A 27,263-nucleotide genomic window follows, 5' to 3' on the forward strand; every position below is an offset into this window, starting at 1 on the left:
AGGAAATGCCCCATAGCACCAAGGCCCTGGGCAGAGAGAGGTGCAGGCCTGGGGCTTCCAGGGACGGGAGATGCTCTGGTCGCCATCAGTGCCCCACCCCTCGGGTGCCCCAGGCCCTGCAGTCTTGGGCCAGGATTCCCTGTTAAGGATGCAGACGGCATGAGGGAAGCCGGGAAGCCGTCTCCTCCTGCAGCAGCATCTGTATAGAGAACCTCAGTGCTGAGCAGGAGGGCTCACAGCCTGTCAACTCGACCACGTTCGTTTCCCATCTGCTGCTCTGCTCCGTGAAGGGTGATTTTTGGTTCCAAGCTGGTTCTTGGTAGAGAAGAAGAACCATGTTCCTCTGTCCTTGTTTTAACCACCGTCTTAAGGCGCAGGGACCTTGAAGAAGGGTCTCTGCGGTACACGCAGTACCCAGACGTGGGCTGAATTAAGTGTTCCTGATGGTAATAAACCTCTCCTGGGCGCTTTGTGACAGCCCGTAATCCTTCTGCGCGCATTATCCCTGGGAGGAAGTCAGCTCAGGTGCTTGTCTCTTTCTGGTGTCAGACAGCGGGGATTAAATTCCAACTGTGTCTTCCTGGGCCAGCTGCTTAAGCCCTCATCTGCAAATGAGTGCATTCAAACCCGCCTCGTAGAGTTAACTGTGATGATGCTTGGAAACGGTGGCTGGGTATTGTGATCATCATTACTTATTAGTAATGTTATCTATTCTAGTTATCGTGCTTGCCAACAGTTGACTTCCCGTCTGCTGCAGCTCTCCTTCCCTCCCTCCCTTTTTTTTTTTTTAAATTTATTTATTTTTATTTATTTATTTTTGGCTGTGTTGGGTCTTTGCTTCTGCGCGAGGGCTTTCTCTAGTTGCGGCGAGCGGGGGCCACTCTTCATCGCGGTGCGCGGGCCTCTCACCATCGCGGCCTCTCCTGCTGCGGAGCACAGGCTCCAGATGCGCAGGCTCAGTAGTTGTGGCTCACGGGCCCAGTTGCTCCGCGGCATGTGGGATCCTCCCAGACCAGGGCTCGAACCCGTGTCCCCTGCATTGGCAGGCAGACTCCCAACCACTGCGCCACCAGGGAAGCCCCCCCCTTCCTCCTTTTTATACTTCTACCCTCCGTACGTGCGTCCTTCCTTCCCTCCCTCCTTCCCTCCCTCCCTCCTCCTCTCCCTCCCTCCCTCCCTCCCTCCTCCTCTCCTTTCCTCCTTCCCCCTTCCTTCCTACCTTTCACCAAGATGTATCAAGTGCTTACTTAGTCTGAGCTCATAATGTTTCATTGTTGAGGATACAGCAGTGAACAAAAGAGACGAAAATGCTTCCCCTCATGGAGCTTACAGACAGTCGATGATGATTAAAGTATTCAGGCTGCCAGATGGTGGGATAAATGCTCTGGAGAAGCGTGGAGCATAGATGAGGAGTGATGGGATCGGGGAGGGTTGGAGGGCTGGGGTGTCATGTTCAAGGGGGTGGGCAGGGAAGTGCTCACCCGTACGGTGAGGATTTGAACAGAGTGTGAGGTGAGGGAGCAGCCAGTGCAATCAGCCCCAGCTTGGAGAGGGCCTGGAACATTCTGGCAGCACAAGGAGGCCAGTGCAGCTGGAGCGAGCAAGGGAGTGAGTGGGAGGCTTGTAGGATGACGGCAGGAGCGGGCAGATTGGGGGGTTGCACTGTGTGAAGTCTATGACTTGTGCTTCGACTGGGATGAGAAACCCCAGGAGGGGGTCGGCACGGCAGCGACATGATCTGACTTACATTTTGAAGCGTAGTTTTCCTCCCAGGCAATCACTGCTTAAACAGCTTCCCAGATCTAACTGAAATGTAACTAAACCCGAGGCAGACTTGGAGCTTTGCAGGGGGTGGGTGGCCTCAGCAGGGATGATCAAGGTGACTCTGGAATCCTCCTCCATCCCTACAGGTGTGGTGCCCAGGGTGGCCTTGGCACCTGGGGGTGAGTGAGCCCAGCTGGGCAGGAGTGGCAGAGGCTCATAGGGAGGGTGTGGCCAGCACAGTGGGCCACCTGGAAGGACTTGGCAATGCCAACATTCTGCTCATGCCCAGGGAGATAACCAGGCCCTGCCCAGCAAGCTGCAGGCAGGTGGGGATCTGAGAGTTGAGCCATGATGCCATCTTTGCCCACCCTTCGTAAAGAAGCTGGTACTTTCAGAAAGTGCTGTGCTCCACCTTACCCCAGATTATATGGCGGGATGTATCCCTATTTACAGAAGAGGCTTTGAGAAATGAAATGACTTGTCCAAGGCCATCCAGAGGAGCTGGACTTGGGTATTTTTTGATCCTCAGAGCTCTTCGTACCACACCACAGCCTTGAGGCTCCCAGGATACTGGGTCCAGTGAAGGAAGGGTGAGAGACAGAGAGACAGCCTGGATCTGAGGACCCGAAGCGGTGGGGTCCTGGGGTTAGCACGGCCTGCTCTCCCATGCTGGGCCAGGGTAGCTCCCACTGCTGGGGAAAGCTGGGACGTTTGAAGATGAGACGTGTTGCCCTGTGGGGCTCCCACACCCCCACCCCCACCCCGCCCCATACCAGGCCAGGTGGAGGCTTCCGCTGGCCCTGGGAACGCTCGGGCTCCAGATTGCAGGCTGGCGAGGCAGGGATCTGCTTGGGAGTGATGGGTTCCCTTGGGCTAGATTTGATGGAATCACCCTCTTGGGGAGGCAAAAAGAGGGAAGAGAATAGAGCCAGCTGGGGGTTTGTGTCTTGGCTTGGTGGTTCCCAGGTAGGCAGGGTGGCACTGGGTGTGTGACTTCCCTCCAGGCCCTCCGTAGTCGGGGTTGGCATCTGAAGGCATGGCTGAGGTTCCATCTCAGGCTTTGGTCTTTGACCTGGTGCTTCGGGGGAAATGCCCAAACATCCAACAGGGATGTGCTCCGGACAGTGAGCACCTGGCAGGTGACTATGGCAGGTCCAGCCAGGCCTTTGGCCACAGGGGACATAGGAGGGGCGAGGCCCTCCGTGGCTATGTCAGAAGTCACTGAGGGGGGGATGGGGAGGAGGCAAGAAGGGGTGAGGCCACGTGCCCAAGCCCGGCCTGTGAGAGGCTGCCCGTGTGGGCCTGCGATGGCGGGGGGCTGCCGGCCACCCTGCTCCCCAGTGTCCACGCAGCCTCCTGTACTTGCACCCTCACCCTACAGCCCTCCCCATCCTGCAGTCCAGGCACTGAGATTAGAGACCGTCAAGTGTTGTCCTCAGGAGGCAGCTATGGCTTCTTTTGCGCAAGACTCTGGTGGGGGAGAGGGCAGGACGGAGCCTCAGGAGGCTGGCTGCGACTGGACCTCCGCTTTCCAGGACGTCCCCAGGCCCCGCCCAGTCTCATCTTTTCCCTGCTCCTCCCTCCTCCTTATTCTTCTCTTCCCTCAAAGGCATCCTTTTCTCCGTTTCAGAAAATCTCTGATGGTCTGTCTGAGGCTAGGGTAGCTGGAGCCTGTAACTGGTGGGGTTCTCTCTTACACACACACACACTCTCTCTCTTTCTCTCTTTTTTCCTGGAGGATGAGCAGGAATCAGGGCCAGTTCACTCCTGACACCAGGGGGAGCCTGTCTGGCCCGACTCAGGAGTCCTCCCGGCAGAGTGGCGGGGTCCTTCTCTACAGTGGGAAGTGGAAGGCGTGGGGATGGAGGGACGCCCACTTTGCGGGGCACAGGAGAGACAGCAGTGTACTGGGAGCCAGGGGGCAGCCTCCCTCTGGTCCCCAGTCGCCTCATCACAATGGGAAGTTGATCTAACGGAGCTTAGAGTCAGAGGGATCTAAGAGGTCACTTGGTCCAGGGATGACTCTGTAGGCATCCCTGCCCCCACTGTCCTGGGGGAGTGCCGCACAGCTCCTGCTGGAACCTGCCCAGAAGCTGGGCATTTACCTCCTGGTGGCCTGTTACCTAGCTGAAGCCTCATAGCTGTTAGAATCGCCGCTCATTCATCCTCTGTTCTGTAATTATTTATTACGGTGTCCCTCCCAGAGCCCCCAGTCGATGGCGCTGTTTTAACTGAATATCCTTGGAGCCAACCCGTCCCACAGCAGCTGTAACTACCACGCCCCAAGCCCTGTGCTAAGCACTAGTGCATTGCTTATCTCACATAAGCTTCACCACCACCTTCCTGGGGTCTGCATGCCCGTCCCCAGTCTTACATGGAGCAGGCTGAGCTTGTGCGCTAACATGTCCCAGGTAGCCAGCTTGTAAGTGGCAGAGCAGACCTAAGCCCAGATGGGCTTGCTGCTTCCAGCCCGAGTTCTCAGGCTCTGTGTGCCTTCCCCTGAGAAATACCTGCTCTCAGTTGGCCTATCTGTAAAATGGGGATCATTCCACCCGCCTGTCGTATTGATTACAAGGTCTAAGCAAGATAATGCAGAGAAGGCACTTAATTTTTAGTTGCTGGCCCCCAGTTCTGGCTTGGTAAGTGGTGGTCAGTCGCTATTGTAATGGGCTCTGTTCCTTACCACTCCTCCCCCCAAACCCACCCCGTGTGTCCCCAGCAAGACCACTTAACCTCTCTGGGCCTCCGCCCCCTTTCTCCGGAGCAGGAGTTACACCTGCTCCCGATGGGGGATGCTCGGCCAGAGTGAGGTCAGTGGTGCAGAGGGGCTTTCCCTCCAGACTGAGGAGCGCGGACGTGGCCTGGCGTCAGGCTGTGTGATGTGCTCGCCTCCCTGCTCCCCCAGCTCCCCACCCCCAGTCCTGCCTCCACAGGTAATTAATTACGCTCACAACATCTTGTGTAAGCAAATAATAATGAGAGCATTATCTCCCTTTCGTCTGTGTTTTTCCTTGCCTATCATAAAGTAATTAAAATAATGAATGACTTGTAAAACAGTAGGTAAGAGGGCTGGCAAGAGAGTGTTATCTGCCATGTACCTCTTGTGCTCTGAATTACTGATGCATTGAAACCACTGTGACTGGAGAGGACTCCCTGACTCCCAGCCCTTTGCATGCCGATTGCCTCCTCCAGGGTCAGCCAGGTGGCTGGGGAGCCTGCACCCCCAGGATTGAGGAGCAGAGAGCTAGCTGGTCCTTCAGGCCCCCAGGCTGTGGCCCTGGACCAGCTCAGAAATGTCTCTGGGAGGCACTGCTCAAAAGGAGACATAAGAGCCTCTGATTTGAGGGCCCTCCCTTTGCCCTGATCTATTCCGTGTCCGGGCGAAGGGAGAGGCCAGGATTGAGCTGAGGGTTACGATTCATGTTCCATTTCACATCAAGGCAGTGACGATCAAGTCAGGTCAGAATGATTACAAGCAGTGGCGCTCGAACTGGGATTCCCAGAGCAGCAGCTGCAGCATTACCTGGGAACTTGATAGAAACGGGGGTTTGGAAGTGGGGCCCAGCACTCTGTGTTTTCACGAGTCCTCCAGGTGGTTCTGACGCTGCTGAAGTTTGAGAACCACCGCTAGAGTGTCTGCGCTTCCAGGAGAGGAGGGAGGTGGGGAGACTAATTCACGAAACGTGTACTGTGTGCCGTTGGACACTATCTAACCCGGCCAACACCTATGGGGCAGGCGATATTGTCCCCATCTTACAAGGGAGGGGCAGGAGACCTGCATCTACACCTTCAGTTACTAAAGGGTGCCACGCAGCAGGGTCTCTGTCTCTTTCAGGACACCCACCTGTGCAGTCTCCACATGGCTGAGACTCGGGGCCCTAACAGGTCATTGGGACTGGCCTTAGGTGGCTTGGGCAGCTGGCTCCACAGATGTCGGCAGACGGCCCCCAAATACGCCCACCCTGTGCCCCTGCCCCAGACCTCCTTTTGGACTCTTCCAGCGCTGGGGGGCCCAGTGCACTTGGAAATGAAACATGAGCGCCCGGTGTTACTGATGCTCCATCTGTTTGCCCAGCGTCCCTGAGTCGGGGTGGCTGGCGGGGGGAGAAGCAGGCATGAGGAGCAGCTTCCTGCCTGCCTACAAGTCCCCAGGTGGATGACTCACTCAGTGCCTCCCAGCTCTCCTTTCCTCATTCTGGCCCACCCCCACTCAGTGCAGATAAAGATTTTCACCTCTGCCTCTGGATTTTCCTCGTCACTCCAGTTCACAATGATCCCCAGGGTCAGTTTGTTTTGTTAATTAATTCTAGCGTTTTAAATGATGAACGTAATTTTGCTGGCATCTTTTTAAACATCTGTGTCTGCAAAAATAATCTCAGTGGTTATTTGAGTAGGGGGCCCAGTTACATTTAAATTTTAGACAATGAATGTGTTTTTAGTATGAGTATGTCCCATGCAATATTTGGGACATACTTATACTGAAAAATTATTTGTTGTTTATTTGAAATTCAAATTTTGCTGGGTTTCCTGTATTTTATTTGGCAACCCCTAAGCCCAGGCTCTATAGTCAGTGAGGGGCTGACATTCATAACCCTTTTTATTCCTTCTTTCATATTTATTGAGCCAGCCATATACTAGGCTCTCTTTTAGGCACTCAGCATTCAGCAGTTGGGGGAGGCAGACTGTAAATGAAATAAGTAAGAGAATTATGGAGTGTGTTAGAACTTTTAAGTGCTTTGGAGAAAAACAAAGCAGAAAGGCAGTGCTGTCAGAAGACAGTTGGAATTTTAAAAGGGTAGCCAGAGAAGATGTATTGAAAAGGTGATACTTGAGCAAAGATTTGAGAGAGGTGAGGGAGTAAGCCATGATGACCCTCCGTGGGAGAAGAGTATTCTAGGCAGAGGGCACAGTGTATGCAGAAGTGTACAGTTTAGGACCCCACGTGGGGCTCAGTTATCTGATGAAGTCAGCCTTGATCCTCAAGCACATTTTTAGCTACAAAGGGGAATTTATTTCCTCCTGTAACTAAAAAGGTCTTGTGTGGATTTCAGGCACAGCTGGATCCAGGTGTTCAAAATGATGACATCAGTATTCTGCCACTTCTCCTAGTTTCCTCTGTGGTGGCTTCATTCTCAGGGAAGGATTACCTTTCTTATTCTTTCCAGCAAAAGTCCCAGGCTTGAGTCATACTGGGTTGGCATGGGATCACATAACCATCCTTGGCCCAATTGCTGTTGCCAGAGGGATGGACTGGTCTGATTGACGAGTCTCCATTCCTGGAGACAGTGTGGACCTTCAGTCCCTTTTGAACCACACAGACTGAGATGAGGAGATGGGGATTTTTTTTTTTTAGGAAAGTAAGGTGCATCTGTGAGAAGGGTATGAAGGTTGGGCAGGTGGAGATTACAGAATGCTGACCTCACTTCCTGTCTAGCCACTCCGTGACCCTAGACAGGATGGTTTCCCTCCTGAGTTTTATGACTTTTTTCTTTAAAATAAGAAGAGAATAATTTTATTCTTCTTTCTTTCACAAAGATATTTTAAGAGGAAACAAAGGAAAGATCCTTTTTAAAAAGATTAAAAAAACAATCAAAGCCATAATCCGTCCCTTCTTCCCAACCCCTGTACCTTCAAGCCAGTGCCCACCTCAGCGGGGGCCCGTCTAGCTTTGATTCTTTTGGGTAGATTGTGTTTTTTAAATCCGCTTGGTGGCTACGTCTCATCCCTTGTTCTCTCTGTTGCCAGGAGGCCCAGAAGATTAACAATGGCTCAGGCCAGGCGGACGGCACTCTCAAGCCAGTGGACGAAAAAGAGGAGGCGGTGGCAGCCGAGGTCGGCTGGATGACCTCCGTGAAAGACTGGGCGGGGGTGATGATATCTGCCCAGACACTGACCGGCAGAGTCCTGGTGAGTCCCCAGCTCCCTCCTCACACGAAGAAGTCTGCTATCTGGTCCGTGATCTCTCTGTTTGTGGGGATGTGATGTTTCGCTGGGTCTTCTCCAGGCCATTGGCTATTGGGAGGTGGGGGTGAAGGGCGAGTGCTTACATGTGGTCGTGGAGGAGAGGCTGGGGTCTTTGTGCTCAGCTGAGCCAGTGATTTGTGGGGCATTTGCAGAGCGGGCCAGTGTTTGGGGCAGAGAGGGTCTGTTGGAGAGGATGTAGAGCATTTCCTCTGCTAGCAGAATAGGTGTGCACGTGCACACACACAGTGCGCACACGGACGCACACGTGCACACAGCTTGACAGTCTTGGAGAGGAGAAAGGGTCAAAGAAACGTGTGCTCAGAATTCTGCAGGGGCTCCATAAATGCCGGAATCCAGGGAGCTCTGAGTGAGCGCGCGCGCGCGCACGTGCGTGTGTGTGTGTTTGGTGGCCTCCTGGGAATGTTACTGTTGTCCTCTGGCCGCCATAGTTTTCTAGTCTCCTGCCCTGTGTCATCAGGATCCTGCTCCTGGTAGAAATCCTCAGTCATGCTGGTGGTGAAACTCGTTGGCAGCCCACCTGAGACTGCTGGCCCCGTGCTTGGAGCATTGCTCGTGTGACCTTACTTCTAAGGAGGCTGTCTCCTAGCCCCACCTGCAGCCCAGGCTCATCCTGCCCCTCCTCTGTGCATTTCCCGCATTCTCTCTGATCTGCTTGTGTGGAGCTTGGCTTCACTGATGGGCCTCCTGAGCTCCTGCTTCTTGGCAGGGATTGTGGGTGGGACAAGCCTGTAGTGACCAACCATCCCTGTTTACCTGGGGGACCTGGGGCATGGTTCTTTTGGTGCAAAGACTGGGAAAGTTGTGGGCGAACAGGCATGAGTCGGTCACCCTGGTCAGGCCAGGCTCCTGCCGTCAGTGGGCTCCGTCCCTGGGTAGCCCTGTCCACCAGCTTTCTTGAGTCTGATCAGAGTCAAGAGTTTCCCTGAGAAGGATGTCGCATTCCAAATAACTTGTCGTGATTCTGGAAGCAGTTTTGTGTGGGCTGCCCTTCCTGGACCTGATGCTGGGGCACAGTCACGAGTCATTTGGCTCAGAGGTAGAATGAATGGGGGTGTCCAGATGGTTGGGGGGATCAGAGATCAGGCAGGGAAGCTGGAAGATAGATGCCATCACTCTTGATGTTTCATGGCAAAAACTCAGTAGAAGATGACCCTAGATGTTGGGAGATGGTGAAATTTCACCCATCAGAATCCTTCTTGGGGGGGGGAACTCTACATTATGTTTGGGATAAATATCTCACAAACTGCTTGAGGGAAGGAGTAAGTCACTGAATGTCATGCTTGAGTCACAAAGGTGGTGGCCAAAGAGCCTTCAAGGAGAACAGGGCTCTGTTAACTTGAGGGACCACTGGGAGCTGAGCCTTCTGAAGAATCTGGTTTTGAAGCCCTGGCTGATGTTAACTGGTGGCAAAATAGAAAGCGGAGCAACTTGAAGCTGGGATTTTGGAAAGGAGGAGAGAGAAAGTGGTGAGGCCAGTTGCTGTATGGAGGAAGACGGAGGGGGACAGTCTGGGTCGGTGGGACCCACGAGAGACTGGGCAGCCCTGAGTGTCTCGTGAGGAATTGAAGGTGGCTAGTCATGGGCTGTGCTGTGTGACCACCACCCTCATCTCCCCTCCAGAGTCTTCTGTAAAGTCCCTGTTGCTTTTTCACACTTGTGTGTGAGTGGATTCTGTGTGGAAAACTGAAGGAGGTTGAATTCTGGGTCTGGGCATTCACATGGGATGAAATAGAGGCAGTGCATTCTATATGTATGGCGGTGATGGATGGGAAACAGCAGACAGTTTGGTTGTACACATGTGATGCCTGGTGCTCCCCCGTGGCCACCGAGGACCATCCTGATTATCTTCATCAACATCATCTAAGAGATACATCTAAGAGATACTGAACACCAACTCTGGGCCAGGTGTCTTTTCATCCCTGTGGAAAACAAGGAATGATCCTGATTCCATCGCACCATGGATGGAAGCTATTGAAGGAATGTCTGGAGGAGAAATGCTCTGAGTACACACATCGCGTGTGAGTGTGTGGTGGGGAGGCTGAGTGTGGGGAAGAAGGGGGTCAAGAAAGCCTTCACAGGGCTTCATGGGGGGGAAAGCCTTTGAGCTGAAACTTCCATTTCAAGATGAACCGAGCACATTTGATGATAGAGATGATATCAAAAATAAAAACATAGCCGAGCTTGAAAACAAGGGACTACTTAGTGGGCCAGAAGCTGAGAAGAACACCTAATAAAACAGAAGGCATTTGAGTTGAGCTTGGCAATGTGGGTTAGGATCCTGAAAGTCAAAGGAGAGGAAGTGATTCCACAGTGAGGGGGCAGCAGGAAAAGAGCAAGTGCATGGTGTGCTGTGGGAATGAGGCCTGGGCTGCCAACACAGAGGCACCTGAGGGGCAGTGAGACTGGGAAAGTGGGCTGGAGACAGCTAGTCAGGTCTTGAAATGCCGAGCTAAAGACTTTGGACTGCGTTTTGCAGGAGAAGGAGATTTTGAGGGAGGGGCATCGTGATTGGTGATTGTGCTGAGAAAGCACAAATGGGCAAGTAGAGACTAAATTGATGCGCCGGGAGCTCAGGGATGCTAGGGCGGTTGGGGCGGTGAGCTCCTGGGTCAGGACACAACAGGAGAGGATTGCTGCAGTGGACCCCGTGAGGCAAGGCCTGAACTAGCAGCACGCGGCGGAGGCAGGTAGGTGATGTGTGTGATATTTGGAAGTAGAAGCCACAGGCCATGTGCACCCAGCAGCCACCTGGATACTACTGCTGACAACGACATTATTAAGAGCATCTTGGGAGCCAGGCACTGCGCTAAGCCCTATGCATTATAATCAGGTTGAAGGGCAAGGACCATGTTGTATTCGTTGCATATCTCCCATTTTGCTGTTGTGTTGTAGGGGTTCATGACGAGGAAGCCACAAAGCCAGTCTTATCAATGAATTCATGTCCATTTTACAGTTGAGAAAACCGAGGCCTAGGAAGGGCAGTGAAGTGACAGAACCAGGCTAGTACCTGCAGGCCTCCGGACTCCCCGTCCAGTGCTCTTCCCGTGTCGTTACTTCCCGTTTGAAGATGATACCTTCTTTTTGAAGCCACGGTCAGCTCTTGCTTTGGCTATGACATTTTGACATTACTGTCTCTGAGCCAGTTAGGTCCTGAGGCTGCTTGACCTGATTGTTTTAACATTTGTGTGGACAAGCATGGTGCACTCAGGCCTCCTTGCCTGGGACTGCCCATGAGGCTAGCTGCTCTCCGAAGGTCTCCTTGGAGAAAATGCTGCCTGGGCTGCTCTGGTGCACTCAGGATGGAGCAGTCGCACTGCCCAGAGAGCAGGCAGCTCAGAGTTCAGGCGGTACCTTCAGAACAGGCCTCTCCTTTAGAGAAGGCAGGTCCTTGCTCTGAGCAAGGAACAGATTTCATATTGCAGGCTCCATGCTCAAGGGAAAGTAGCTCTGCCTGTTCAGAACTCAAAGCTGTGTTTGTCCTGAACTGCCCCAGTGTTTATCCTTGCAACAATGGGACTCAAGCGAGACTAGACACCAGCTGTGCAGTTTCCCTTTTCAATGTTTAATGTGTTTTCCTTGGCGCCCAGCTCAGGAGCTTGGGCCCTCCACATCTGGGCCCCTTTCTCACCTGTCTCATTGTCACAGGTGAGAGTTTCAAAACCAGGGCATGGTGGGTAAGGCCCAGCTGGGGAAGGATTCGCCAAGACAACCTCAGCGTATCAGTAGATGCACTGGTTGCCCAGGATCTCTCAGATGAGCACATCATTCATTCAGGAAGCACTTATTTCTCACCTGCACCAGGCACTATTCCAGGCACTGGGCATGGGCCAGTGAGCACCAGAGACCCAGGGTGTGAATTATTTACGTTGATAAACTAGGAAAAAAGTTGTAGAGCTCAGTGTAAACAGTGACAAATGCGAGTCACCATTTGCAGGCGCTTCTAATAGTTAACACTTGGCGCTTCATCATCAAAGTGAGAAACATTCCTTGACCAGTTCGCAGAACAGCCTGTCTTTGTCTTGTCTCTCTCCTCGGCACTCAGGCTTAGCTTTACAAAATCAGCGAGACTGCATAGGGCCTTCTCTTGGAGCGATGGCTGAGGGATTCTGTTTCCGAGTGCACCCCCAAACTGTCAAGGAGTACTGCTTCCCTTATCGTTTTGTAAAAGTAAACATATTTATTATTTTCTGATTATAAAGTTGGTGTGTGCTTAATTCAGAATTCGGGAATATACCAAATGATGATCATTTCCACTTTGGGATTTGGAGTCGGTCCACAATGAGGGGCATTTCAGCGTTGCAGTAAATGCCATTGAGATGCCTCGCAGCTGTTTGGGTGTTGCTGGGGACTTAGTTCCCTACGTCTCACGTTATCTGCTTGTGCACAGACGTGGGTACGTTCTTCATGCCAGGATTGCTGTGGTCCTCCTGGTGAACCTCCAGTGAACAATCTAAATTGGGAAAGGGATCCTGGCCCTTTTTCTGTAGTGGCTGCTGGGAGCCAAGTTTGTGGCCCATTGAAAATACACAGCATCTCAGGGTTTGCCTCCTGTGTATTCACAGCCTCCCGGCTTCGTCTTCAAGTGTACTCTCTCATTTCCCTTTTGCCTCCTATTTGAACTTTACACGTGTGTGGTTACATGCTCCATAGAGTTTTGTGAGCTGAATGAAATCTTTCTAAGAGTAAGGCAGTACAGGCAGGCCTCGGAGATATGTCAGGCTCGGTTCCAGACCACTGCAATAAAGCGAGTATCGCCATAGAGCAAGTCATACGAATTTCTTGGTTTCCTGGTGCATATAAAAATTATGTTTACACTGTACTGGAGTCTGTTAGCTGTGCAGTAGCGTTATGTTTTTAAAAAAACACTGTACATACCTTAATTAAAAAATACTTTATTACTAAAAAATGCTAATCATCATCTGAGCCTTGAGCGACTCATTTACTAACATCAAAAGATCACTGAGCACAGGTCATCATAAGAAATGATGAAAAAGTTTGAAATATTGTGAGAATTACCAAAATGTGACCCAAAGGCATGAAGTGAGCAAATGCTGTTGGAAAAATGGCCCCTATAGACTTGCTTGAGGCGGGGTTGCCGCAAACCTTCAATTTATAAAAACAAACAAACAAAAACAAAAAACACAGTATCTGCGAAGTGCAGTAAAGCGACTTATGCCTGGATATATAAATAAAAAGGGTAAGAAGCACAGAGTGGGCTTTTGTATTGTTTGGTTGTACTTTACAGAATCATAGGCCAAAATTAATATTAGAGATTGTCTAGTTCAGGGTTAAGTTTTTCTGTAATGGGCCAGATAGTAAGTATTTTAGGCTTTGCAGGCCACAGAGACTCTGTCACAACTATTTCACTCTGCCATTGTAGTTTGAAAGCAGCGCAGACAATACATGGGTGTGACTGTGTTTCAGTAAAACTTTATTTATAAAAACAAGTGGTGGGCCAGATTTGTTTCATGGGCCATAGTTTACTGATTCTTGGTCTAGTTCAACTCCTTATTTTATAAACTAAGAAATTCTGAGGCAGAAATCGAAAGAAAATTTTTAGGAAGTGATTTCCTAAGACAGTATAGTACAAGAGTGATACTACCAGTGAACCCATTTATAATGGGGAAATTTATGGACAGATACATACAGATAAATATAGGCACACACACACTCATACCATCTCCATTAGCACCTTGTTTCTGAATATTCATATTAATTTCCACATTAATCTCAGAGTGACTGTCTCCTTAAAAAAACTATGTGAACAAGCATGACCTCACCTCCAGGTGTAAGCAAAGTCTATAAATGGCTGGGCTGTGTAGCTGCTCAGCCCCTGTACAGATTCAGTCTTTTGTGCTCACTTCAAAGATTGGTCTTGCCAATATAGCTGTCAGCTCCTTGAGCAAAGATAGAGCGTTTAGAATGACTCTTTTTTGCTTATTTTCCTCATATTCCCATGCTACTACATTTAAATATTGCTCCAGGAAACATACACATCTAATCCATGAGCTGAAAATATATACTACTTGCTTTACTGTCTGGGGGATGATTTGTTGAAAGGAGGAAGAAAAATGCCAGTCTTTCCCTTTATCTTCCTAAATATACTGCATGTGTGGCATTTTATATTAACATAGTATGCATAGCCTGGACCATTCTATCCTTATCTCCTAGGGCCCCCCAAAAAAGTAACAAGTACGCCTTTCAAAGAGAAATAATCCTATTCGTTTAATAGAGTTAAACAGATATGTTCACTGCTGTGCTGTTTGCACCTGAAATTGGACAAGTTGAATAAAATGGAGGGCACATGGGCACAGCTTAATCACACAGGTGACATCATTGACTTCGTTTCTCTCTTTAGGTGCCTCATGGTGCTGGTGACAGTTCTCATTAGCATCCTCTACCTTTTGTTTTCAGTGGTGCCTGGTTGCAAATTCGCACACACCTCACATTTCCATCTCACTCTCTCTTCCTCACCTCTGCTCCCTTCCCTTTCCCACTCCCTTTTTTTTTTTTTTTTTTTTTTTTTTGCATTTTAGGCAAATCTACATAAAATGTCTATATCCCCTGCAGATGATGCCCCATGTAGCAGAAAGATCATAGGTTGCATGGGCCTGTATTTTTACTAAGAATGCCCCCATAGTGAACAGGTAGATCCTGCTTTATGTGCAATTGGGAATAAATTGAGATCTTGTCTGAGTTTAACTCTCCTAAGTGAGGCTTCTTTTAAAGGAACCGAGTGGTAATCCACCCCCTCCCAGGACTTAATAATGGCTCTTTATTTTATCCTGTGCATAAATAGAGTTTATATTTGGGGTATGAATCGGTAAATCAAAGAAGGTATGCTTTATTTATATTATTAAACGTGAAAGTTTGTCTTTGATGAAAGGTGCACTAGATTGTACTAGATTTGTTACCTGGGACCCAGCAACATGGGGTGAGAAAACGAGTCAGAGAAGTCACTTGAATTCAGCCGGAACCCATGGTAGGTAGTGAGCTGCCTGTCACTGGAGATGGTCAAAGAGAGGCAGGATCTCGTTTGGTGGCGCCGTTGCTGACGATTGGTCAGACTTCATCCTCATGGCTTTAGTTAGGTTATACAGAAAACTAAGATGTCAGAGATGCTCCAGAATAAAAATGCTTACCTGGAAGTTGAACAGACTTCGTTTCTCATCCCCTTTTTGAGATTGTCCAATGTGTATCAGCGTGTGAGGCTCGAAGAAGTTCTGCAGTAAGAAAGCAGAAAGACTTTGGCCCAGCATTTCCCACTCCCGTTTTACCACGGAACCCTCCCTTTCCCCATGAAACATCTGTGGGCATCACAAAGGACACGCTTTGGGAAACATTTAACCAGCCCAGGGATTGTCAAACTGTAACCCATGGGCCAAATCTGGCTCACTGCCTGTATCGTACAGCTCACAAGCTCAGGATGGTTTTTACATTTTTAAACGGTTTTTAAAAGAAATCTAAAGAAGCATGTTCTCTGACATGTGAAAATTATGTGAAATCAAATTTCAGTGTTCATAAACAAAGTTTTATTGGGCCGCAGCCATGCTTTCATTTACATATCGTCCATGGCTGCTTTCGCAATGCACTCTACAGCAGCAGAATTGAGTAGTATCCACAGAGTCCAAAATATGCCACCCAAAAATAGTCACTGTTTGGTCCTGAAACAGAATGCACTTGGCAACTCCCAAACCAGATCATCAAGTTCCCCTTCTGGTCTGTGACTGGCCACTGTAAGTGGCCAACAGGACTTGTTCCCATGATTCAAGGCAGTGGATAAAATGTACCATCTAGCCCCTTCTTACAGAGACCGTCTACATTTACTTCCACAAGCTCAACTAGATGATACGGTAGAGATGGGGACACAGAGGCCAGAGCCAGGTGGCCCCCCAAATTCCACAGCTGGCTCAGCATAGGAATTTCCCCTTCCCGAGGTCAGTGGACAGTGTCTGGGAATTCTGTAGCAGGGTCACTTTCTGTCTCCCCCTCCACCTGCCTGCAACCCCTGCAGTCCGTGTCCCCCAGGCCCTGCCCGGTAGCCCAGCGTCTAGTCCCTGCCATGGAAGACACCCCTGACCCAGACCTGCAGGCCAGGTGCCTCAGCCATGCCAGCTGCCGGGCTGTGCTTCCCGTCTGCAGGCCCTATGCTCTATGTGCCAGCCTCTCCAGCATCTTCGGTCAAGAGCAGCCGTTAATTTTACTAGCTGGTGGGTTGGCTCCTCTAGCCTCCCGCCGTGAGAGTGAAGGAGAGTTTCAGAAGTCAGTCCTCGCAGAGTTCTGGAGAGAGGAAGAACCTCCTGGCGCAGGAGCAGCTTGCTTCGTCCCGGCTGTTCATCCCTGGCTCCCACGGCCTCTGGTGGCAAGTATTGGGTTGGCTAGAAAGTTTGTTCGGGTTTTTCCGTAACACCTTACGGAAAAACCCGAACGAACTTTTTGGTCAACCCCATACTTACGCTGCTGCTGCTTCTCTCCTCTGGGGATTTTGCTGGGAGTGGGTGTCTGTTTTGTTCTTCTGTCTCATCCATTTGTCTGCTTATCCATCTATGGCCACTGATCCATCCATCGATCCAATCCACATAACTTCACTGGTGTTCCCTGGCACACAGAACTGAATGCAGCACCCAGTCAGTGGATGCCTGATCAATAAGGCAGGACACTCAGGGCTTTCCCTTGTCTCTGTTCACTCTGTTTCAGCTCCTCTGTCTGGGCTGGGAGATAAGAGTCCTGCCCATGGCTGATCCAGCATCATCTGAATTGGGGCTTTTACTCTCTTTTGCTCTCTATCTGGCCTGGTGTCTCATTTGATTGGAACCAACACGAAGGATAGATGGAGCACTTAGCATCCCCAAATTGCCAGCTCCTGCTTTTCCTCTCTCCCTGGGACGTGCATCCTTGGGAAGGGATGCCTTGGCCCGTGGAGGGCTGCTACGTGTGGTACTGCAGGGCAGTTAGGAACCCAGCCTCTGCAGTCATTCTGCTGAATCTCAGCTCTACCACTCTGTAGGGCTTTTCCTCTGGGCTAGTTGCTTCATTTTGGTGCCTCAGTTTCCTCATCTGTTCAATGAGCATAATAATAGTCCCTGCCTCTTAATGTTAGGAGGATTTGATTCATCAAAATATGTAAAATGTTCAGAATAGTGCCTATTACGTGGTTAGTGCTTAATAAACATTTGCTATTGTTATTTTTTGTTATTATTGAGTGAGCCTAGTCACCATGTCATGGAGGAAACGTGCTGGTTTGGAGACACACAGGGGTAGGGAGTGGAGGATAAACCCTTTCCTGTGACAGGGATGGAGCAGCCCTTAGACCTCACCAAACCTCAGATGTCGTCTCAGAGTGCTGAGCTACCTCTGGGCATGGCCATCTGAAAGGGGTCTGAGTATCCTAGGCAGGTCTGAGTATCCCAGGATCCAGGTTTGCGTCCAGCCAGCTGATGATGTTTGGTCCATGCACACAATTCAGGCTCTGTCGTTTCTGAAGCTGGCTCATACCAGCCTGACTCGTCATCGTCCAGTCAGCCAGGAAATTCTCACTTCATATAGCTGTCCTGAGCTGGCGGGGCCGGAGGGCTGGCTGGGCTTTCCCTGGGAGCTGTACATTGTAGGCATGTGTGTCACAGGAAACACCCTGGCAGTATGACAGATGAATCTTGTGGAAAGAGGGTCAAGTGTACTCACTGTGGTTCATGTATCCAGTCATCCCTGGATGTGGGGCGAGACTGACAAACACAGGGCTGGTTTCAGAGGGCACGTCAGCACCCTCTGATGTGGGGAGATGTCTTTAATGCCCATTTTGGCAGGCAGCAACCACAAATCCGTTGGAAGGATGCAAGGAAGTGTGTTAAGTCACCAGAAGATAAGGACACGGGTTCTACTGTACATGCCAGGCATCTTCTCTGAGCCATTCATCCGTTTCTTCAGACATTCCTGGAGCACCTGCGAGGTGTCAGACGCTATTGAAGTCACTGGACACATATTGGTTCTTCTAGCGAAATCTGTAAAGTGAAATCATCCCAAGTGTTGGAAGTGAAAATGTTATGTTGCATTTTGCTACAGTGCTTCTGGGTGGCAAGGTTTTTGAAGTAGTTTGGTGATAAATCAGAGTCTGTGACCTCTCCATCCATCCTTGGACAGGCCTGGGGGCCCAGGTCTTCTAATCCTGATCATATATCCTGTGTCTTCCTGCTACTGGACACAAGGGACCTGACTTTAACATTATATGACTAATGTTATGCTAACTCCCTTCCTTCCTCCCTCCCCGTCCCCCACTCCCTCCCTCCCCACTCCCCCACTCCTTCCCTCCCCCTTCCCTCCCCGTCTCCCAGCCAGTAAAAGCTGGCGCCCCCTGGAGGCTTTGTAGGAAACGGAACACCTGTATTTGGAGCCCACCATCTTGGGCTGGGACACTTTTCTCACCTAGCTTTTCCCCCGGGGCCTTCGGGGAACGCTGATGGTTTAGCAGCCCCTACTTGGCAGGAAAATATCCTTGTGGACTGAGACTCTCCTTGGAGCCTCCGCTTCAGCTGTGAAGAAGTTTGTTTAACAGGGAGACTCAAAAATAGAGATGATGATGACGATGACAGAGTTACCAGCCATTGTCATTGCCGGGAAGCACGTGCTGGGAAAGTCACACTTGGGACCACAGGCGAGCTGATGCTTCCAAGTTTATTTACTAGGCCATGTTTAGGAGGAGGCAGACCGACTCATGCCTCCAGGCCCCAAACACCCCAAATTCGTACACTAAAAGCCTCATTTTTAGGGTCTGGGTACAGAATGAGGCTTCTTCCAAAAAAACAACTACTTGAGAAGAATGACAACAACAGAAATCCACCATTTGCCCTAAAAATTTTATTGCAGAAAATGTTCCCGTGTGTTTGAGTAATGAGGGAACTAGGACAGGACATTTGCTTCTCTGTCTTTCTTTAGGAAATTAGGGCACTTGAAAACTCAAATGCACCCAGGCCTCTTAAGCACCAGGGCTATCTTTCTGCTCATCTAATTAATTGTAGTTCATAAAATTGGCCCCGTGCTGACATGGAAGGCACAACAAAGCTGAGGAGCCAGGGGCCTGAGTGGAAGCTTGGTTCCTGCTTCACAAGCCTCTGGGGACACAGATATTTCCTGAGGACATCTGGGTCACCTGTAAACTGTACGTGCCTCCTTCTGGGGCAAGCAGACCTCTGGGCCTTCCCTCCTTGTTTGTTGCAGGTGGGTTAATTGGGACAGTAAATGCACTGGGCATACTGGTTTCTTGTACCTGTAGAGAAGCCAGGATCCAGAGAATTAATCTGAAGGGTTGAGAAACCATCACCTTCCCAGACTGCTTTAGTGAAGAGGCTGAATTTTGATCTTTTCCCCATTTTTCTCTTTTCAGCCTTTTTTTCCCCCCTTTATTTCTTGGTGGCTGTTGAGGAAGCAGCTGTCCTAAGGGAAACAGGGAGCCGCTCATTGAAAAGGAGAGAGGAAGACAAGGCCCTGTTCCCACATCAGCCTCCCTCAAATTTTGGCTTTGCTTACACTAAAAATAGCTTGAAACGGAGGCCAAATGACAAGAAAGGGGCATTTCACCGGGCAGAGGCTGCCGGCTCCCTGGCGGCCACATGAGGCTGCTGGGTGTGTTAGCCTCTGGGCCCCAACTTGCACAGGAGGGCGAGGGGTGTGGGATCCCATTGGGAGGGTGCCAGACCATTCTTCTTCTGTGCATGCGAGATCTATCCGGAGTTACCTCTACTAGCCGGGCACTCACAGAACCTTCTGCCTGGGCTTATGCCCCAGGGGTGACACATAACTTCCTGTGAAGGGGAGCGGCTGATTTCAGGGGCTGCTTAATCCCACAGACCCCTGCCTGGGCTCCCGGGAAAGCTGCCATGAGGTGGGCCGTTTGGTTTCTTGGCCACCTTCGACCTCTGCAGGAAGAGAGCTTAGATCATCAGAAAGAAGGAAAAGAGTTTACTCACCTAGCTTCATGCAGTGTGTCAGTCTGGGCCTTGGGGATTGGTGATGGTGTTCGAGATCAGTTTGGGATATGAAAGCAGAGGTGACCATCGCTTCCTTTCATCTGAGGAACTGTGACCAGCAGAAAACTGTGTTCTTTTTTTTTTTTTTTAATAAATTTTTTTTTAATTAATTTTTTTTTTAATTTTAATTTTTTGGCTGCATTGGGCCTCCGTTGCTGCGCGCGGGCTCTCTCTAGTTTCGGCGAGTGGGGGCTACTCTTTGTTGTGGTGCGCGGGCTTCTCATTGCGGTGGCTTCTTCTGTTGCGGAGCATGGGCCCTAGGCGCACAGGCTTCAGTAGTTGTGGCACGCAGGCTCAGTAGTTGTGGCTTGTGGGCTCTAGAGTGTAGGCTCAGTAGTTGTGGATCACGGGCTTAGTTGCTCCACAGCATGTGGGATCTTCCCGTATCAGGGATTGAACCCATGTCCCCTGCATTGGCAAGCGGATTCTTAACCACAGCGTCACCAGGGAAGTCCCAGAAAACTGTGTTCTTAATCCGGGCTCTGTCATGACATTTCTGGTGACCTTGGACAAGTCCGTTCCCTCTTAAGGTTTTGATGTGTCTGTGGATAAAATGAGGGAGTAGCAATAGTCTGTTCCCTTGAGTCCAAAATGTTTCTATGTTTTCTCATTCCCTCTACTGTCCTTCAGTCAGCAAAGGCAGCGAGGGTCTATCTCAGACCTGTGGTGCACTTGGCAATGTGCTAGGCACTGGGAGAGCTGTAAAAGGAGAAAGAATAGTCCTTTCTCAGCTGCCAGAGCAACTGGAGAGATGCAGGAAATAGTCAAGGACCGATCTTGCCTGGCCCTCCCCTGGCTTTGTGTTTCATTTAAAATAAAAACATAAACTCTCCCTGTGTCATTAGGCCTCTGCCTGTCATTTGTCTCCTGTGATTCTTTTCCTCCTGGACTCCTTTCCAGGTGCATCTCCATATGCAGAGAAGGGAAGCATCTGGCAGCAGGAGCAGGGCCTGTGACCATGGAGTTGGGCAGGAGGAAGGATGCCTTGGGAGGAGGGGTCACATCCTAAAGGGCCAGTTCCTCCCTGGAGAAGTTGGCTTCTTTTAAATCATTTCAGTCTTGGATGGCCCTCCTTGAGCCATCTTCAGATAGTCAGAAACCTCTGAGGGGATCACGTTTTGACTTGGTAACCGCACCGGCACCAGAATCGACTTGAAGAGCTTTCTTTCCGATCGAGCAGCCTCTGCTTGGGGCGACCCTGGTTGAGATATGGCCTCTGTCCTTTGCTGTTTGCTTCACTTTGATGGAAGTGCTGTTGGAGAAAGTCTCGGAGTTCCTGCAAAGTCTGTTCCTCTTCTGGGCAGAAGCAGCTCCATCTCTTTGTACCTGTAAACATTTCATAAGAGGCACGTTTATTTAAAATAGGGGCTGGCGGAGGCCCCCAGGAGGGGTTGAGGAGCAAGGAAACGTTACCATGGTAAGAGTCATTTTTTATTTTGGGAACAAGGTAACTAATGTACCCAGGGGGCTGGCGGGAGCTTCCAGGCTAACCCCCAAATGTACAGCAAAGGTGTGAATACTGTGGGTATTAGTGGGTTTGATGTTGCAGAGTTTCCCCCAAATGAAGCTTTATTTCAGGTGGACTTCTTAGATGAACTTGAAAAACAATCACAACAAACCCTCAATTTGCTGCCTATTTCAAGTGTTTCCAATTTGATGAACATGATTTAAGCAAAGACTGTCCATATCCTTGGGAGTTAGGACTGAGCCCTTCCTTGAATGCTAAATGACTAAACGTCATTGTTCCTCTTCTCTGGGCCTGATTTGCAAACACGTAGATTTTTCTGGTGGTTTTTCCTAGAAAGTTTCAGTGCTGAAGCAGATTTTCATAGCTCCCTGGACCAGAGGGAGTTACTGTGCTGGGGGCTCAGGGTTCTCTCCGACACACCAACCTCGTAGAGGCAATTCAGCAAACCACCCTTCCAGCCTCGAAAGATCCAATTCTTCTTCCCCGGGTTACGATGGAGAGATCCAGATACAGAGAACAGAAATAAATAAGTAACCTGATTCTCTTTCATTTAACTCTCTTTTAGACACAGCCTCTGGTGTTAATTATTTCTGCTGTAGATTTTGTCAGCCCTTGAAGCCCAGTCCTTTTGCCAGAGGTGGTATATTTTAGAGATGAAAAATGACATGAAAAACAATCTGCTTTCCTGAAAAATAATTTTGTGTACATGAAACAGACACATTAAGCCATTTACAAGTGAGATGTTTGTTCTCGGGGATTTGGAGGAAATCTGAATTTCTAACTCTGGGCTCTTTAATAATTTTCAAAAGAACTGAGGGTAATAATTAAATGTCTTTGAACTTCCCCAGGCTGTCTTTTCTTCAGTGATCTGGAAGCATTTGAAAAGGAATAGAATTCTCTACCTTGATGAAATCCTTAAGAGGATAGAGGGGACATTGGCCCCAGGAGGAGCTTTTTAGCAGAATGAGGGAACCTAAGGTAAAGAGGTCCAAGAAGAATGCACAAGGTCACTTTCGGAGCTTCAGACATGGGTTTAACGGAAGGGCCTTCCAGCCAGTTTTTTTCTTCATAGCCTTCGTTGCTAGGGCTTGGAAAAAAGACCAAGGAGAAAAGGAAAGAGACAGACCTTAGTTAAGGGTATCTGTTATGAGAATACATGTGACATGCAGCATTTTATAGCTGTGGTGTTCAAGGATTAGAAGAGATCTAGTCTAGGGATGGTGAATATGTTTCATCTCTGGGGCCCGTTGTGATTAATCAGTAGTGGTTACTGAGGATGCTTTGCTGAAGATTCAAGGCTCAGCAACAGAGTAATTGGGGCTCCTGCTCTACAGAATGCTGTGATTGATTAGTGATGTCTGCCATGAGCAATGGCTTGGAGGGTGGCAGTACCCGTGTTATTTCTGCCTTATTCTGCCTTAGTTATCTCCGTTCTCGATCATTTTCCCTAAAGTTTACTTTATGAGTGATTTAAGTGAGGCTTGTCCGTGGTCAGTCAGTCCCAAGCAGCAAATGGTCAAGAACCCATGTTTCCTGACTCTGTCTAGTATTTGATACCCTAGCTCCATAGATTAGATCTCAGAGGAGCAGAAAGTTGTCAGCTTCCTGGATGAGACTTCCTTTTCTTTTTCTTCTTATTGCAGCCTGACTTCAGATTTTTCCATCTGGAGACTTTCTTTAGTGTTTGGAGAAGTGGGAGGGGGTAGATTTCAGATCCACAGTGATCCTACAGACAAACAGAAATGCAGGCACGATTTTCCCATTTATTAGGTCTACTCTCAAAACTCTTTTAGCACAGAGCACAGGTTGCTCACAGTCCTCCCTCTGCAAAGCTTTCCCCTCGGCCCACTCCCGGGGTTCCATTCTCCCCATCTCTGAAGATGCCTTTCTCCACCTCCCACTCCCCCTGCACCATAAAAAGCTTTTGGTGGGGGTTGTTCTGTCATCATTTCCTCTCTTGCTTCAGAAGCCTCACCTTCTTTTTCTTCCTGTTTTCTCCCTTTATGTTTTATCTCTTCAGGTATTCGTGCTCACATCTTAATGGCTATGCTTGCAAAGATAAATACATTTTGCCTCTGACCAAAAGCAATTTCTGCCCTGACTTGAATTGAAAAGTCTGTAAGCGTTGCTGGGTGGCAACAGCGGTAGAGTTCTCAGCTTCGTCCTGGGGGCCATAAAAGTTGGCTAAGCTTTTATTGCCTCCATCAAGATGAAAATGGGATTCCAAGCCTTCAAATATGGTAGATAAACAATAAGGAAGACTCCAGCTTTTGTCAGAGCAAAGTTCTCTGTACCAGTTTTATGAGTCTACCAGTTATGTCATTCTCTGGCATCTATTTCATTCTGATGTAAAAGAGAACCTTCTGTATGAATTCATGCAACACTGTGGCTGGATAGAGGATTTCAGACAATCGGTAGATCTTGGAAGAAGGCTGACAAATCATGTTCTTGAGCCATAACTCACCCCCACGCTCCTCACCCATTCCTCAATTCTTGCTCCTTCCCTTCTGGTGTGATGGGAATTGGAATAGAAAGCTCCATTAGCTGTAAGGCCCAGGTTGGGTTTAGATTCTTTGGTGGTGATTGATAAGGCACTATAACAGACAGGACTGCAGTTTGAGGTACCAGGCTGTCTTTCACCTTTGAGGTGGCTGGGATTCTTTGTCACGATTGAATTTGCCATCTTGGCTTCAGTAACCAGCTGCATACAAATGGGAAGAGCTCAGCCTACATTTCCAAGCACTGCTTAGCAGAGCCCCATGTTTCACCTTCACAAGTTGCCCCTGTGCCACTCTGGATGGCTGGGGAAGTGTCCAGTGAGCGCTCCCTAGGACTTGTTTCTAATTTGAACGATTTGGTGGGAAACTGATACAGACATCTTACATCATAGCAGTAGCCATGTCCTGTGGATTTGCCCTCCATGCTTCAGCCTCCGTGGTCCTGGTTTAGACCCCGTCACCTCTTCCTTGACCCATTATAACAGCTGCTGTGTCACACTCCCCATTTGCTCCATCTCCTCCCTTTAGTCCACCTTGCATGCCATTGTCAGATGAACTTTCCCTGAAGCCAGCTTTGCCTAGGTTCCCCCATGGCTCAGAGACTTTCAGTGGCATCTCATGGCCTGAAGCCTAAACTCCTTATGCAGATGGTCAGAGCTGACCACCATCTGGCCCCCACTCTCTTTCCATCCAGCCTTCCCTCTCTTCTCCAATGTTCTTGTGTGTTCAAATCCTACTCCTCTTTAAGATGCAGTGCGGGGTCTTCCCCTCCTCTGTAATTCACCACTCTTGTACACTCTTCACATACACTTGTGCAGGTGACCTATGTGCCCTATTAAAGGCATCACCCAAGTGGTTAAGAACACTGGCTGTAGAGCCAAGCTGGTTGAATTTGACTTTTGGTCTTCCATGTACTAATGTAACCTTGGGCCAGTGGCAGTCCTACAGACCACGCCTATTTTGTAGGATTATTATGAGGATTCAGTGAGCTAACATTTATAAGGTGGTTAGAACAGTAGCTGGCACACACTAAATATTATATAAATTGTTTGTTAAACAAATACAGTAAACAGTAAATACCTTGAGAATAGGAAGCATGTATTTTAATATTATAATCCCCTTTGTCTTGCAGTGGGCTAAAATAATCCTGAACCAGATTGCTGTGAGAATGAAATTAAAAGAGAGGGAAAGCACTTTGTCACTTCGTCGTTCAACTGATATTATTGAGTATCTGGAAGTACCAGGCACTCTTCTAGGTAGTTGTTAATGATCAAAACGGAATGAGATATGGTTTGAATATTCAAAGAGCTCACAGTCTAGGGAAAAAGAGTTGTAAGTCAGTATCTAAAGACGTTGATTATGACCATATGGAAGACAAGTGACAAACATTTTTCTGTTCTCATTCCCATGTTACAGATGAGAAAACCAAGGCACAAAGATTTTTTAAAAATTAATTCTTAATTGAAGTATAGTTGATTTACAAGGATTTTAAAAAATAACTTAGGAAAGACCATACATCCAGTAAGCATCAGAACTGGAATTTAAACCTGGGTTCCTGTGACCTGATGGCCTAGACTCTTGCCACTGTACCGTCGTGCTTCTCATTCATGAATGAGCGAAGGAATGAATGAATGTGTGAAAGAATACATTGGAGCATCCCAAAGACACATGGCTCTGGGAAGAGATCATTCCAGGGATTCGCCTTATGGGATGAGCTCTCAGTCAGGTTGGAAAGATGGTAAACCCCTGAAGCCATGACCATTTGTCTAGTCAAGCACTTCCTATGGTGGACAGTTGGAGTGGTTTATTGCTTCTGTTTTGGGGGCCACCTCACCCCTATTGTCTTACCTCGATGCCCTCCAGGCATGTATCTATGAGGCAAGGATGGTTTTAGTTTCTGCTCCTTTGGGTAATACCCAGGACAAAAGGTGGATGTGACGATGGAGATAACTGGTATGTAACCATTCCCTCTTTAATCTTTCATCATAATGGGACCATTTGGAAGGTTTCCATAGGTACAGGGACAATGCCTCTCCACTGGGCTTCATCAGCCACCGAATAATCAAGACGTCAGGGTAGAGTCTGGAGTGAGGCTGGCTGGTTTCCTTGGCAACCACTGCTTGCCTCAGTCCTGCTCACACACTTCCCGATTTCCACGCAGGCGTGTGTTTGTTTATTACTGGCTTAACCCGGGAGTGCTCAAGTGGCTATGTAGGTGCCGTCTCCACCCTCACTGCTGAGGTCACCCTCTCAGTTTGGAGATGGACCCACAGGTAGATTGGCCAGAGGCACAAGATTTGCCCCACCAGGAAACGCTCTCCTTTAGGGCCTAGATCTTGTGCTGACGTCATCATGATGATGGCGATCGGGGGTGGGGAAACTTAGAGATGCCCATCTAGAACCATTCGAGTCAGATGCCATGCAGAGTCTTGCAGTGAATGACAGACTGCCCTGGAGAGCTGATGGCGATGTGTGTACCTTTCATAAACGGATGGCTTGTTGTTCTTCCCTGGGGATGCCCATGGGCTGGCTGAGCATGCATGGGCTGGAGAAGCTCTGGACATGGCTGTCCAGCATGGGAGCCACTAACCCCAGGTGGGTATTGATCACTTGAAATATGGCCAGTCCAAATTGAGATATGCTGTAAGTGTAAAATTTAGTACAAAAATTTAGTATGAAGACTGCAAAATATTACTGATACTAATAATTTTTATATTGATTATATCTTTTTTTTTTAAACTTATTTATTTATTTATTTATTTTGGCTGTGTTGGGTCTTCGTTTCTGTGCGAGGGCTTTTCTCTAGTTGCGGCAAGCGGGGGCCACTCTTCATCGCGGTGCGCGGGCCTCTCCCAGACCAGGGCTCGAACCCGTGTCCCCTGCATTGGCAGGCAGATTCTCAACCACTGCGCCACCAGGGAAGCCCCAATTATATCTTGAAAGGATAATATTTAGGACCATCTAACCAGAACCTAATCTAGGTTAAATAAACTTTTATTAAAATTCACCTGTTTCTTTTTACTTTTAAAAAAGGTGCTCCTAGGTGGATGGGGTGATGATTTTACAACAGTGTAAATGTACTTAATGCCACTTCACTGTTACTTAAAAATGGTTAACATGAAAAATCTTACATTATATGTTTTACCACAATTAAAAGAAAGCAAAAAGGGGACTTCCCTGGTGAAGCAGTGGTTAAGAATCTGCCTGCCAATGCAGGGGACACAGGCTCGAGCCCTGGTCCGGGAAGATCCCACATTCCACAGATCAACTAAGCCCGTGAACCACAACTACCGAGCCTGTGCTCTAGAGCCCGTGAGCCACAACTACTGAGCCCACGTGCCACAACTACTGAAACCTGCATGCCTAGAGCCCGTGCTCTGCAACAAGAGAAGCCACCGCAGCGAGAAGCCCATGCACGGCAACGAAGAGTAGCCCCCGCTCGCCGCAACTAAAGAAAGCCCGTGCACAACAATGAAGACCCAACACAGCAATCAATCAATCAATCAATCAATCAATCAATCAAAAAAA

At 49.0% G+C, this 27,263-nt stretch overlaps 1 protein-coding gene across 15 annotated transcripts in view; it reads left to right on the forward strand.

The window, feature by feature from the left end:
- KCNMA1 (potassium calcium-activated channel subfamily M alpha 1) overlaps positions 1-27,263 on the forward strand; it is a 751,400-nt gene that overhangs the window by 215,054 nt on the left and 509,083 nt on the right. For all 15 annotated transcript variants that reach the window (XR_014253609.1, XR_014253610.1, XR_014253611.1 and 12 more), the window contains exon 2: positions 7,510-7,671. Coding sequence is in view for 12 of the 15 variants with exons in the window: in XM_082425674.1 (XP_082281800.1) it covers positions 7,510-7,671 (162 nt within the window). In the remaining 3 variants the exon portion in view is untranslated. The remainder of the gene's footprint in view (positions 1-7,509; positions 7,672-27,263) is intronic.

Source organism: Balaenoptera physalus (genome assembly GCF_965194825.1).
Source record: "Balaenoptera physalus genome assembly, chromosome: 14".
NCBI classification, from domain to species: domain Eukaryota; kingdom Metazoa; phylum Chordata; class Mammalia; order Artiodactyla; family Balaenopteridae; genus Balaenoptera; species Balaenoptera physalus.